This window comes from Rutilus rutilus (assembly GCF_951802725.1).
Source record: "Rutilus rutilus genome assembly, chromosome: 16".
NCBI classification, from domain to species: Eukaryota; Metazoa; Chordata; class Actinopteri; order Cypriniformes; family Leuciscidae; genus Rutilus; species Rutilus rutilus.
In genome coordinates this window covers 25,165,430-25,180,299 of record NC_140224.1, presented here as the reverse complement: position 1 = coordinate 25,180,299, position 14,870 = coordinate 25,165,430, and the positions used below count along the sequence as shown (strand labels likewise).

The window sequence follows — 14,870 nt, the reverse complement described above, 5'->3', positions numbered from 1 at the left end:
TCTTTATCAAACTTATTTAAATCGCTCGTGAAAGTATTTTATTGGTTCCTCAAGTATTTAAAATTGTGATTCCAATAAATAATATTTATACAGATAAAAATATGACGCACGCATTCTCATACGTATTTTGAAGTTGCCGCGAACATAGAGTGAATACATAGATACCATTATAGCAATAGTTGCTCTTCTGATTACAGCGATACGTCGACGCGATTACTATATTGTATTAACTTGTTTTTTCATGAATGCCAGACGATTATGCGTATTGCAGATTGTATCAAATTAAAAATGAATGAAGATGAAATGTTTCCACACGACAGTGCTGAAGTGATTTCTATGTACTTACATCTACCGTCTCCGAAGCATGTGCGTCATCTAGAAGCGCGCAAGTGCCTTGTGGCTGACAGCAGTTAGTGAGCCACACGGTTAGTTAATGCTTTTAGGACAATCCCTTACTTTTCCCATTTATTGAATTAATACGATGTCTTCGCTTCTTAAGGTGGACAATGAGATCAAGAAAAAGGTACATTTCTCACCGCTTACGTTATTTAAATAAGGAGCACTCAGATGAACTGTTTGTAGTTAGCTTGCGGCTAGCCGGCTTGTGCGTGATTCACCTCGTGAGCGCGTTAGCTAACTTTTACACGCACATATGCTTGTAAAATCACTTGCGTTTTAAAAGAGAAAATTTATACTGTGGTAAAGTATTTGTGGATTATACATATCAAGTCTTCAAGGGAAAGCTCCCACATGCTTGGGATGGATGTGTGAATGAAGCGTGTTTTTAGCACAGCAGCATGTTGCTGCGGGAGAAATGCATAACTGATTCAACCCCGATTTTGACATTAAATCTTTGATTATCTTTGCAAGGGATTACGGTGAAGATCGTGAGTTAACAAGTCATGGGATAGTGGGAATCGGCTCGATTATATGGTAACGTTACATGTTTAGAACATTTAACGTCCTATAATAGAAGGGCCACCCGTTGTTTTATTTATTTTTCTAAAAGCGTATGACTTTTAAACACACGACATTATAAATTGTGACACCAAAACTCAAAATTGCCAGTCTTGTGATTTAAATAGTTGTATATGAATATTTCTTATCTTGCCTATTTGCCAGGTTGATGCTTTCAGGGAACGAATTACAGCAGAGGTAAGTTCCTGCACTTACCGAGAGTTTATATATGAACATTTCTTTGACAATTGGGCTGCTTACGGTTTAATCATTCACATTTAGGCTGAAGACTTGGTTGCAAACTTTTTCCCGAAGAAATTGTTAGAACTGGACCAGTTTTTGAAGGTAAGCATTTAATCATAGAATATGATGCATTCTTGACATTTACTACTTCAGATGTTCTAAATAACATTTTGATTGTCTTGTCTTTTTTTTTGTAGGATCCCTCAATTAATATCCGTGAGCTGAAAGAAATTCATTCAGAGATCAATCTGACGGTGCCAGACCCAATTCTACTTGCAGACGTCCACGATGGGCTTGAGGGGGTAAACAGTCATTTTAAGTGTCTTCATTCATCAGTCAAAAAGTCTCTGAATAGGGTAAAAAAAAAAATAGGCTTCTGTTGCTTTGTGCAAAACATTATGGAAGATTGTTTACGCCACAGAATAAAAAAAAAAGTTTCATCTCTCAGTTCTGGCTTTTTCCCCTCACAATTCTGAGAACAGTCAGTTTTCCCCCCCTCAGAATTGATATATGAATGCAGAACTGTGAGAGACAGAATTGTGAGAAAGTCGCAATTACCTTTTTTTATTTTTTATTCTGTGGTGGAAATAAGATTCCATACATGAAACAAAAAGATCAGCCAGTAACCCTGAAATATTTCTTCAATAGCAAAATGCTAAAAAGAGGAAACTCGAAGATGGTGCAGATGACAAAGGTGAGTTTTCCTGACTAAAGTAAGTTTGAAACTCACCGATACAGACGCTCCTCCCTACATTATCCTACGTTTTCTGTTTGTAGTTGGCGGGACCAAGGTCTTTGTCATGCCTGGTGGAATGATGAAAAGCAATGGCAAGTTGGTGGAGCTGATCGAAAAAGTCAAGCCTGAACTCAGAACTCTCATAGAAAAGTGCAACACGGTAGGTCCATGTAACCATAGTCTCAGACATACTCTCTCATTTAAAGTGTTCTGGGTAAATGTCATTTCTATCGTTTTCCAGGTCAAGATGTGGGTTCAGTTGTTAATCCCAAGAATAGAAGACGGCAACAATTTTGGCGTCTCAATTCAGGTGTGGTGCCACATCCTTCAGTTCTTTGTTTGCCTGTTAATTAAATGTCTTTCAACAGCAGTTAGCAACATTTGTTATAGACTAGGAGAAGCAGTAATGTGTCAGTTTATGGTAAATTTTGGTGTTTAAAAAGAAACATCAAGGAAGTTTTGGTCCTGTCATGGAATGTCAAATGCAGAAATTATCAAAACCTGGTTGTGATTCTGTTTATCTTCACTATCCACAGGAGGAGACGGTTGCTGAACTCAGAACAGTGGAAGCGGAAGCAGCTTCTTTCTTAGATCAGATATCAAGGTACGTCACGCTACGTCAGGCGAAGATTTACGTTCAGGTTTCTTCTTTTTTTCGTATTATTTAAATATTATCTTTTGCAGGTACTACATCACAAGGGCAAAGCTGGTTTCCAAAATGGCAAAATACCCTCATGTTGTAAGTCATATCTCCAGTACACATACATGGCATTTAGATCAGGGATACAGTAGTTATTTCACATGCATAATATATATTTTGACTTTTATAGGAGGATTATCGTCGCACAGTGACGGAGATTGATGAGAAAGAATACATCAGCCTCAAGATCATAGTGTCAGAGCTGAGAAATCAATACGTGAGTATTGCTGTAACAATAAATATAGTTATGCAAATGACTTGTTTTGATGTGCAGAAAAAGTTTAGATTACTGCATGTATGTGTTGTCCTGATAACTGATTTAATAAAGCAAAATTGTCTTGCAGGTAACATTACATGACATGATCCTGAAGAACATCGAGAAGATCAAGAGGCCGAGGAGCAGCAACACTGATGCTCTGTATTAAGATCACCCTCCCCTTTCGTTCCATGGCCCGTTGTTCCACCATTTGGAGCTAGCTTTAGCCTTCAGATGGTTCTAGAGCAGTCCTGTCACCCATTATAACCAGGCCTAGAGTGGGACCGCTCAATCAGGCCTGATAGAACATGCCACTTAAGATAGAATTGTAAAATATGGTCACTATTTTAAACCCTTTAAATTGAGCCCTTTTTGATGCATCTTTTGTTTCTTAGCGGACAGTGTAAATGTATAAAGGCAGAGCCTGAACATGCGTCCTGAGGAAACTCTCAGATTTGGTTTTCTTTAATTAAAGAGACGTTTCAACAATGGGTTTCTTTTTTTTTTGCAAAGCCAAATTCCATGTCGCTCTGTTTTTAAGTTAATTTCAAGTGTTTCTGAGCTTCCTTATGGGGTTACGTGAATATGGATCTACCCTTAATGGTCGGGTTCTCCGGTCGAGGAGCGGAGAAGCTCTTATTGATGCTGTATTTCATTTAAGCAGTTTATGTCGTTCATCTGAAATGTTCATGTAGGCTAAAGTGGAAGCAAGGTGGTTCATCTGCAAGATTTTCTTTGGAGTGTGAACTGATAGTTGTTATAACATGATGGAATATTATATTTTCATCTGAAATTACATCAAATTCTGGAAGCTTTTTAAGGTTCTTTTTGTCCAGTTTTAAGTGATAAATTACATTTTGCTGAATAAACTATTGTTTTACAATACATTCAAGACATAGACGTCATTAACTGTTCTTGTGTTGTGCTTTTGTCCTGAATATTTTTATTCTTTGTTCCATATTAAAGAACTTGCATTGTTCTAGAACTGCAGTCCATGTATGAATACAAGTAGATTAAATTTTACACCACAAAAAAATAGGCAAGTCCAAAGTACAAAGGCTCTTTATTTCTCTTTTTATTAAAGCAAACTGTGGTATGACAAGTTATTTCCATGAAGTAATATCAGCTGAATTGGTTAGTAGTACACACTTATTAACTCAATTTCAAATACAAATGTATTTGAAAAGAAAGAAAACACCTCACATATAGAAATACTCTAACAACAAGTAAATTTAGCATGAAAAGAATTGTATTCAGTAATTTGTGCTGTTGAAATAGACTTTACATGATAAATGAGAGAAACTGGAAAATAAGTTTCAAACTACAAATGTTTTTCATGTACGAAATTTGTGTAAATACGGCATATGCTTGAACAAATCAGAAAATTAGATTTAGATATGCCTTGACTTAGTGTACACTGATAATGTAATATATAAAAAGACTTGCACAAAAAAAAATGCAAGAAATTATTTGGATTTTCTTTTTTTAGTTTGCCATTTCTAGAAATTAACTAAAATCCAATTTTACTTTAAGGGATAGTTCACCCTAAAATGAAAACTAAGTAATAAATTACTAATTTTTCAGAATTATCATTAAACAATACATTCAATTTCATATCTTATACCCCCCTGAACACTTGGAATATACGGCACGTGTCGCATGGGATCATACTTTGATACTTTTGCGGCTTTTTAAAAAAGCTTGATGCTGGTCGCTATTCACTGCCATTATATGAGTGATTCTATAATTGGAGACAAATGTAGCATTTAAAAAAAAATCTAAATTAGCCCAAAACTCCACTTGCTAGCATAAATGCTAAGAGCACATGGCACAAATGAAATCATTAAATAAAATACTTTTAAACAACCCACTGTGTGATCAGTGATAAATTCTGGTTTCCTTTTGATATTGTGGTAACAATTTTGACGGTTTACAATAACTCGGTGTAAGAACTTCTGATTAAAATACTTTCTCAGAGAAAGCACACATGCCTTTCAGTGCTTCAGATCTGATCAGTGAGGGAAAGCGGCATCATTTCCTGCATAGTTGTGGGAGATAATTCCACCAGTTTAAAGGCAACTAACAGATTTGATGCAAATTAGGAAATGACTATTTATGACTTTTATAAATGAAATATTACAAAAAGAAAAGTAAAATAAAATATTTTGATTATACAATGATACATAATGGAAAAAATACACTGACAAGAAATCATGCTTTTCAGCTATATAAGACACTTTTTACAGAAAATGTATTGTTATGGCCTGTAACATTTTGTGACCCATGACAATGAGTAACAAATTATTAAAAATAATTTAAAATATAACCATTTGAAAAAAGAAGAAAAAAAGAATGACTTTGGACACCAAATGTACCTGCAGTTATAGAATCACCCATATGGACGAGCGCGAGCGGGACATTCTTTAAAAGTACTCCTTTTGTAGTCCATCAAAGAATGAAGGGCATACGGCATTACTAGGGTGAGTAATTTATGACTTAATTTTAATTTCAGGGTGAACTATCCGTTAGAATCTATTTGTTTACAATTTCGAAACAATGACATGTGAAAGTGTTATTATAACCCTGGAAATTCTGTGATCTTCACAAAAAGCAAACCTAGAAGAGAAAACATTAAAAATATAAATTTAAAACCAGTTTGAACAATACACTCCGGCTGCATCTGAAATCGCATACTTCCCTACTATATAGTATGCGAAAAACAGTATGAGACAAAAGTAGTATGTCCGAATTCACAGTACTTTTTAGCAGTCGTGGAGTAAAATAAGTACCTACTCAAGAAAGTATGCGATTTCAGTCAAAGCCTCTGTGTAATACTGCCATATTTCTTTGTAGTTGCAATCATTTCCAGCAGGTGTCAGCATGGAGGAATAGGATTTAATGCTGAAGCAATCACGAAAACTTTTTACACTTTAAAACAGTGGTAAAGTTCACAGATAGGACAACGGCATTTGTAACTTTAACAATATGTTAACACACTTTACATTTATTTCTCACTCTCAGTTTAAGAGAGCTAGGGAGCTGTTCTTGTTTATGTCCTATGATAAGTGATCATGTAGAATGATTCTGTGAATACAAGTACCTCATAGAATATAAGCAGGATGCAAAAACTCCTTGGGGACTATTCCGATAGCACCGTCTATCTCTCCGACCCACCATCCATGGATGTTGTATTCCTAGTTTAGAAGGACAAAAAATACAGATCATTATGTGAGGATTTGGCCAATGATCAGAAATAGGACACCAAAGTCCAAATAAGTGTCACAAGTTCACATAAGTGTCCTAGCAGAGTAACCTCAGGTGTAATTCATCACATTAGAAAGTGTAGTACTTGTTTTAGAATTCAAATACCGAACATAAAACATTCAGAAAGCAAGGAGTGCAAAAGCAAAATCAGTATCCCGGTGTCATAAACACGTATCAAACCAATACGCACTCAAGAATTTAAGTAAATATGTAAAAGCCTTTATGTAGTCATGGCTTAGGCAATTAAATCAGTTTACAATAAATAAATAAAAAAAGTTGTATTACGGCTTTTTATATATTTACTTTAATTCTCGAGTGTCTTGGTTTGATACGGTTTTATGAATAAAACATTCATATATTGTGTCCAAATATGGTCACTGTATATCCATATTCAGTCTGGTCACAGAAAAATCTGCTGAACGAAGAGGTGTTTACTCAGTTGCATGTCTCAGCGGGGCCTTTGAACTGCATGTAAATGTTTTTAATACAACAAAATTACATGCACCTGCATACAGCCATTCAAATGCAAATATAAATGTTAATTTAAATCTTAAAACATCAATTTAGACATTTCTATGGTAATTAAAGAAATATGATGATTCTGTGGAGAAACAAGGATTTAACATTTGAATGCTGGAACTGCATAATAGGGTATGCCATTTTATGTCCTGAGCGAAGCGGAAGAAATCCCTAATTCTTATCGTGAAGCTTCTTGTTTTCCCAACGTTTTCTAAATTCTCTCCTCTCCAAAAATCAAATACCTATAAGAGCTATTCCAGGCCAAAGCTCTTCAGAGTAAGAGTGGAGAGAGCTCAAGATCTGGCCTTTAATGAATGAAGACAGACTCAGGTGGACAGGGGGTTATAAATGAGGAGATTAAAGAACGCAGAGATAGACTGATAGTGAAAGACTGAAGTGTTTTAAGAGCTTTAGTATTCTAGAAGCACACACTGTACATTTAGACATGATGAGCATGTCATCCATCCACTGCCTGCTGAGGAGAGTAGGAACTAATTACCTTCCTCTCTTTAAGCACACCCACAGTGCTCAGAGCCTAATGTAGTCCTCAGCCCATGCAGATGAGCCGCTTTAATGATGCTATACAGAATCAAATCCATCTGGACGGTGAGCTGAATGCCGCTGTGGCATCAACGCCTCGGTAACAGTACATCTGAGAACTTGAGCTCTTTGTTTGAGAAGCATACAGCTATGCAGATGGGGATTTTTGGAGGTGTAGATTGATGCTCTTATACAACAGTTCAGTAAACAAGAAGTTAATACTGAGTAACTTACATTTTAGACCTAATATTGCCAGATGGGGTCATTCACAATCACACAGAGAGAGTTTTGCATTTTAATGTGCAGCTTTTCCATCGTTTTTCGATGCAAACATGACTAGATGGACATGTTTGACTGTTTCGTTCATGTGCATGTCACGGGACACTCAAGTAAGTAAACAGGTCAACTTTTTAAAAAGTTGTCGCTGGACCGTGCATTTTTTTTCCTTCTTATTTTTTTTTTTCCACTGTCCTGCGTTTAACATTTTTCAACGCACAAGCGCAAAACCCCCAGGTCATTCACCCTGAGCAACAGCATTGTTCCTGAATGAATCGTTGTTTGAACGAATCAATGAATCATTTTCGCTCAATCACACTGTGATCTCTCAAAACTGTGTCCTTTTTGTTATTTAGATTATGAATGTTGTAATTATTTACAAGGAAAAAGTGAAAATGGATTTTTTTTCCTAAATCTTATTTATTTTTGAACAGATCAGTTGAGGAAATGAATCCCTCATAAAGAAACTCACTTGTTTCATTACAGAATGAATCACTGTTTCAGAACAAATCGATTGAGTTAATGATTCAATGACTCGTTTATATGGACCATTCATTAATAAATTTAATCTGATCGACAGCTTAGATTAATCTTTTGCTACTTTTGATATCCCACAATATTGTGCGTTCCATTCCGTGACAGTTAAGCTAAAAAAAAGATGGCAACTGAAAGTTGCGGTTGGGGGTCAGTTTGTGTGCAAATGTATGTTTTTGACCAACGTTTTCCACTTTTTATGTAATTTCTCGCAAGAAATTACTATTGTAGTAATTAAATTGCACGTCGCCACCTACTGGTGCAATGACGTAACCTACAGAAAGAGTCAATGAAAAATCCCCACCAGTATTGCACAGACTGACAGTGTTTCTGGAGCACACACAGACAAGCGTTAAAACAGTGAAAAGTCCCAGTCCCGTTCAGCTGTATATCAACAATCTTAGTTGAGGACCAGAAAAAAACTGTTGTAAAATACTCCTCGAAATCACAGGTGCCCATGGCTAATGAAGCCATTTGGAACACGCTGCACCTCCTCCCGTCCAACACGCCTCCTCCGCCCCGCCTTCCTCCCCAACATGGTGTAACTGTGGGTTCAAACAGAGTACACACGCAGTACAAGAAAGAGAGTCAATACATTCCAGTGCAGTCCGTCCCATTTCGATGACTCGTGTCCTTTTCATTCCTGCCTCATTTTTCCTGCCTCCCAGTATTAGCAATCTGCTTTTCGGCAATGCATCTGTCAGCTAGAGGCATTTGGGAGACATCCAATCTGCGCCTGGCCGTATAGAGGTTGTTATAGAGATTTACCCGAAAGAACTGCATGGGACTGGGATAATGGGTGGCTTTTCGGGAAGCTGCTCTGTAACAGGACAGGGTCAGGTGCGTCTCGGTTTGGTCTAGGTCTGGTGGGCAGCTGTTGTGAAAGTGAAGTGCGTCGTTGCGATGGCGCTGACCTCCGCATGACCTTCTCTGGAGGAAGGCGGAGTTGGCACAGGGAGCTATCAAGAGTGTGTGTTGCCATGACAACACCTGCAGTGTGCCACTGATATCATTTATTTTTCACTCAGGGGGGCGGCTGGCAATGGTATTCAGATGGGCCCATTGCTCTCCAGCGGCCAGGGGACAGATTGACAGCTAATGATGCCTTAAAAAGGAGTGGCTTAACCTGAACAATATCATGACAGGCTCAGAAGTGACTCCTGTCTATATTAACGCCAGAATACCGAGCTCCCTTTTTTTCCTCTCCATTCTATAAATTTCCATTCCAAGACGACACGCTTTGCATGCACGCCTCCTTCCTCAATCGTGTTTTAATCATTTCCCTTATTTGCAAACTCTCCCTCGGTGCCCACACGCATTCATTTTTTCTGTTACGAGTAGAAACGCGCACACACACACACTGTGGAGGCAGGAGACATGGTAATAAGAATGAGACATGAGGTCTCTGCCCCTGGCCACCAGCTGACTGAGGTAGGCCTTGGGAGTGATGGAGCGCAGGAAGTCTCTCATTGCCCCGCAGCTGAACCCGGCGCTCGGGTGCTACAACCCCCCTCCTCCACTTTTCCTCTCCTGCTTCTCTTTCCTTAACTCGCATCGTAAAACATCGGCTCCACACGCTCAGTGCTGCACAGGGACTCACTCATCCAGCCATCTTAAAAGACAAACACCAATACGTCACGTTGTTTGCTAGTCCTAAGCAGCGGACACGGCAGGTGGCGAACAGGTATTGATCTGCTGCTCGAGCAAAGACAGCCGTCGTTCAATCGATCTCAATCAGTGCATTTCATTTGCATGTCATTTTCATCTTAGCCAGCCATTAAGATCATGTAGTGTTAATATTTGTTTGGCGTAGTCAAATAAACCGGAGAGGAAACGCCACATGCCTTATTTAATCCCGAATCCTGGGCATTCGAAGGTGCGACATCAAGTAAAAATGTGGAAGACCCAATAATCTGCCTTGTAAAAGTACACTTGGGGATTACTGATGGCACTTAAACTTAATAGGCATTTAAAGTGGATTGTGTATGCTGCTGAGAGCCTGTAATGATGGCTGTTTATGTGGCCTCCCATTTATAATAATTATGCAGAGTGTGAGGGGGGGAGGCTGCCGTGCAGTTCTGGACTATTGGCTTAGGCTGAATAATGACCTACTGTAGTTGACCGGGAGATGACCGTTGCCTTCTGCATGACCCCAGAACCCCAGACTCACCCCCTGATGCCTCTGCTGGTAAATAGAAAGCTGAATATGTCTATACAGCACCTCTGCGCCTATATTGCCACAAAGAAAGCAGGCCTTTAGATGAGTCTGTGAGAATGAGTTAGAAAGGAGTGTCTATTTCCACTGGATTTTCCTTTTCTTTTATGGCACCTTTTTCTTTTCTTTAGGCATTTTGTAGGAGACTGACCCCCTGGGCGGGAGGCCAACTGGAGCCGTCATCTGTCTGAAGTTTATTAGGATGTGTCCCACAAGGGATAACAGTCACAATCACCCCTTTTTGTCTGTGAGAACTGCACATTCATATGCAAATTCACATTTATGTCTACCTGTAAAAACCAGCACAGCGGAGAGAAAGACACATAAAACATACATGCCTATCAGATTAAATAGTAGTCTAAAAGCTGTTGAACGGCTTAAAAGCAGAAAAACATCAAATGGAAATATAAATATAAAATATACATTTATCAATATAAAATAATAAATAAAACATATAATATATATATATATAGTAAATTGAGCTGGAAACTATACGTCCAGCCAGGTTTTCTACATAAACCATCATGTATTTGTTTAAAAAAAAACAAAAAAAACACTACATGGGCCACCTAGCTTGAAAAACCTTACAAATTTCAGCCAGAAGGAGGCAGTAGTGTCTACAGCCATACTGATGGAGAATCTGGTTGTTAACAGTGGGTTGGCCCTTGTCTAGACTGGCATCCAAGATTCCTGGTTTACGGCCCCTAATGGTGAGAGTGTAAAGCACATTCTGAAGAAAGACCAGGGCTAAATGAAAGAAAGGGATATCAGTGGGCTTGCGTGTTAAAAGGAGTCCTGGAGAAGTCTGCCTCCATTTTTAGTGCAATAAATCTCATTCCAGGATTTTAAGGGGATTCCACTGGGAATACTGGCATGTGTTGGGTCTGACCTTTGGGAGTCATGTACTTTGAATCTAGGGGCATAAATTAAGAGTTAGGAATGCAAAAGGATGGCATGGTTGAAGAAGAAAAAAAGAACGGTTTAGAAAAAGTCTCCATGGGCCCCTTCAACTATATGTAGGAAAAAACGGAACACAGCAAACCAACAAGAGCGCAAAGAGCGAGAGTTACAACAATAAGACAAATTAAAGTATATGTGTTACATGGTAGCGAACATGTAATGTGATTAGAGCAGGAAGAAAAAACACCAAATATCCTGCTGTCCTGCTGCCATGATTCTTCAGCCTTGAGGATTGAGTAGGCTGTACAAAGCTGGCAGATGGATGTTGGCGTTCGCCACTATTTCATGTTCAAGTGTTCTGACTGAGGAGCCATGCGGCATGAGAAAGGAGACAATGGAGGCATGGGGAGGCTGATCTGAAGGAAACGGGGAGCTGTTAGTGTAACTATCAGTGTTGCATGCAAAATTAACTCTGGATTAATCACCAGAAGATTAAAACTGAACATTGGGTTTAGATGAATAACTAGGCAATGCAGTCCAGAACTTAAAGGTGTACTTCACCAAAAAGGAGATCGTTTCAAACCTGTATGGCTATATTTCTTTTGTGAAACACTAAAGAAGAAAATAATATCTCCCGGACACATGAATATGCAAATTAGTCCCCGCCTCCACTCAATCGCACCAGCTCGGACTACCTGATCCATTCGGTCAACTGTAGTAAACGCTACACAATGGCAAGTTGAAATATGGGTCTAATTCAGACATATAAGTTTTGAATCAGAAACTGATTCATAAGAAGAAGAACGAATCATACAGGTTCGTCTACAAGTTGATGTGTCAGAATGGTAATGTGTTTTATGTATCGCTCACTACCACGCAAGACACATACAGGAAAGTATTCAGACCCCCTTAAATTGTTCACTCTTTGTTATATTGCAGCCATTTGCTAAAATCATTTAAGTTCTTTTTTTTCTCATTATTGTACACACAGCACCCCATATTGACAGAAAAACACAGAATTGTTGACATTTTTGCACATTTATTAAAAAAGAAAAACTGAAATATCACATGGTCCTAAGTATTCAGACCCTTTGCTCAGTATTTAGTAGAAGCACCCTTTTGATCTAATACAGCCATGAGTCTTTTTGGGAAAGATGCAACAAGTTTTTCACACCTGGATTTGGGTATCCTCTGCCATTCCTCCTTGCAGATCCTCTCCAGTTCTGTCAGGTTGGATGGTAAACGTTGGTGGACAGCCATTTTCAGGTCTCTCCAGAGATGTTCAATTGGGTTTAAGTCAGGGCTCTGGCTGGGCCATTCAAGAACAGTCACGGAGTTGTTGTGAAGCCACTCCTTCGTTATTTTAGCTGTGTGCTTAGGGTCATTGTCTTGTTGGAAGGTGAACCTTCGGCCCAGTCTGAGGTCCAGAGCACTCTGGAGAAGGTTTTCGTCCAGGATATCCCTGTACTTGGCCGCATTCATCTTTCCCTCAATTGCAACCAGTCGTCCTGTCCCTGCAGCTGAAAAACACCCCCACAGCATGATGCTGCCACCACCATGCTTCACTGTTGAGACTGTATTGGACAGGTGATGAGCAGTGCCTGGTTTTCTCCACACATACCGCTTAGAATTAAGGCCAAAAAGTTCTGTCTTGGTCTCATCAGACTACAGAATCTTATTTATCACCATCTTGGAGTCCTTCAGGTGTGCTTTCATGTGTCTTGACTGGTGGATGGCTGCAGTGATGGTTGACTTACTACAACTTTCTCCCATCTCCAGACTGCATCTCTGGAGCTCAGCCACAGTGATCTTTGGGTTCTTCTTTACCTCTCTCACCAAGGCTCTTCTCCCCCGATAGCTCAGTTTGGCCGGACGGCCAGCTCTAGGAAGGGTTCTGGTCGTCCCAAACGTCTTCCATTTAAGGATTATGGAGGCCACTGTGCTCTTAGGAACCTTAAGTGCAGCAGAATTTTTTTTGTAACCATGGCCAGATCTGTGCCTTGCCACAATTCTGTCTCTGAGCTCTTCAGGCAGTTCCTTTGATCTCATGATTCTCATTTGCTCTGACATGCACTGTGAGCTGTAAGGTCTTATATAGACAGGTGTGTGGCTTTCCTAATCAAGTCCAATCAGTATAAACAAACACAGCTGGACTCAAATGAAGGTGTAGAACCATCTCAAGGATGATCAGAAGAAATGGACAGCACCTGAGTTAAATATATGAGTGTCACAGCAAAGGGTCTGAATACTTAGGACCATGTGATATTTCAGTTTTTCTTTTTTAATAAATGTGCAAAAATTTCAACAATTCTGTGTTTTTCTGTCAATGTGGGGTGCTGTGTGTACAATAATGAGGAAAAAAAAAAGAACTTAAATGATTTTAGCAAATGGCTGCAATATAACAAAGAGTTAAAAATTGAAGGGGGTCTGAATACTTTCCGTACCCACTGTACCGTTAATCGATATGATTAGCCTTTAGCTTGACGTAGTCATCAAACTATCAAACAGCTAATAATGTGTTGCTTATGTTACACAAACCATGTTCCCACTCGCCATCTCAAAGTCAGCATTCTTAGAAATGCTTTGAACAACTTAGAAAGTCAGTGGAGAAAAGCCCCACCCCGCACATTCAAGGGACTGGTTACATGTTTGTGATTGTAGGAAACAGGGCAGTTTCAAACCATGGTTTTGAGACTGTTGGTAAACTGCAGTTTTAAGGAGAAAATACTGAATTTGCACATGGTTTGTCATATTGAAAACACCACATAGACACATAAACAACATAAAAAACTAGATTTTCACCACAGGTGGTCTTTAAATTTCATTTCCATGCTTCCACCAGAGCATAAACAAAATACTCCACTAATAAGCCATTAACTATTTTGTGCTATCCAAAATGCTTCCACATATTATAGATACGTGTAGTGATTTGTGTAGATGAGCCGAATAGCTGTTTATTCACTGTAAGTGGTGGATCAATAAAGACTGATGAGAGAGCTTTTTTTAATCTGTACGCTCTGCTTACACCAGTGCTGTGACAGCGCTGTCGACCTCTTTGATTTGTGACTTCACAACGGTCAATCATAGCGCTGCCTCAAAAACCTGTTGGTTAGAGGAATTGATTTAGCACTTTCCACGTCTTTATCACCTTGTAATTACGCTTGGTGTTGACACAAATATACTTGGCCTCCCCTCCACACCTCTGTGCAGCAGAATTTATGCACTCAGGTTTTATGACCACTGCTTTTATGAGTGGGACCGCTAGAGTAAGGCTTGAGTTCTAGCCAACAGCCTATATTTCATTCAGTAAGGTCAACGTTCCAGGGAACACCCGTAAAACAAGAGCAGGAGCCCCACATTGTCTGAAACGATTCTGAGGACGCATCTGAAGAGGTCTAAGAGATTTGAGTGATACAAGTGCAGCCGTTTCGAAAATATCGCCATCAATAAAAGCTATTTCAATTACATGTCAGTCACAGAGGGATTAAAAGTAAGAGCTGATAAATCTACTTGTCTGAATATAATAACAGCTTGATGACAAAATCAGAGACATGCTCCAGCAATCTGAGATGGTTAGACTCATTGTTTATACAAATTAGAAATACGACATGAGATAAAAAAAATAAATGACCCGTGCACATCCTCACCACGTTTTGATAGCTAACCATATCGGATGTTATATATTCTCACCGTTTTCTGAATAACAGAATCAAACCTGTTTTAGCTGCCC

General features: G+C 39.0%; 2 protein-coding genes across 3 annotated transcripts in view; one reads left to right on the top strand and one right to left on the bottom strand.

The window, feature by feature from the left end:
• Window positions 1-112: 112 nt before the first annotated feature.
• Window positions 113-3,797, top strand: psme3 (proteasome activator subunit 3). Of its 2 annotated transcripts, none has more exons than XM_084433854.1 (11): window positions 113-523; window positions 1,123-1,155; window positions 1,240-1,302; window positions 1,398-1,502; window positions 1,849-1,894; window positions 1,978-2,096; window positions 2,178-2,246; window positions 2,473-2,540; window positions 2,621-2,675; window positions 2,767-2,853; window positions 2,981-3,797. In XM_084433854.1, the coding sequence occupies exons 1-11, from the start codon at window positions 482-484 to the stop codon at window positions 3,059-3,061; spliced, it is 768 nt and encodes a 255-aa protein (XP_084289980.1). In that variant the 5' UTR covers window positions 113-481; the 3' UTR covers window positions 3,062-3,797. The 2 variants fall into 2 exon arrangements, with proteins under 2 accessions (XP_084289980.1, XP_084289979.1); XM_084433853.1 differs by having other exon boundaries at window positions 360-523; window positions 1,398-1,556.
• Window positions 3,798-3,938: 141 nt separating this feature from the next.
• skap1 (src kinase associated phosphoprotein 1) overlaps window positions 3,939-14,870 on the bottom strand; it is a 32,285-nt gene continuing 21,353 nt past the window's right edge. Inside the window, exons 12-13 of the mRNA XM_084433852.1 lie at window positions 5,993-6,086; window positions 3,939-5,508 (exon numbers count right to left, since the gene is read on the bottom strand). Of these exons, the coding sequence (XP_084289978.1) occupies window positions 5,994-6,086 (93 nt within the window). The 3' untranslated portion in view covers window positions 3,939-5,508; window position 5,993. The remainder of the gene's footprint in view (window positions 5,509-5,992; window positions 6,087-14,870) is intronic.

Excerpts from the sequence above, each read along its gene's own strand:
- psme3 (XM_084433853.1), top strand. The coding sequence starts at position 482 with ATGTCTTCGCTTCTTAAGGTGGACAATGAGATCAAGAAAAAG. Across the intron at positions 1,303-1,397 it reads AACTGGACCAGTTTTTGAAG|GATCCCTCAATTAATATCCG; the intron begins GTAAGCATTTAA and ends TTTTTTTTGTAG. Across the intron at positions 2,247-2,472 it reads ATTTTGGCGTCTCAATTCAG|GAGGAGACGGTTGCTGAACT; the intron begins GTGTGGTGCCAC and ends CACTATCCACAG.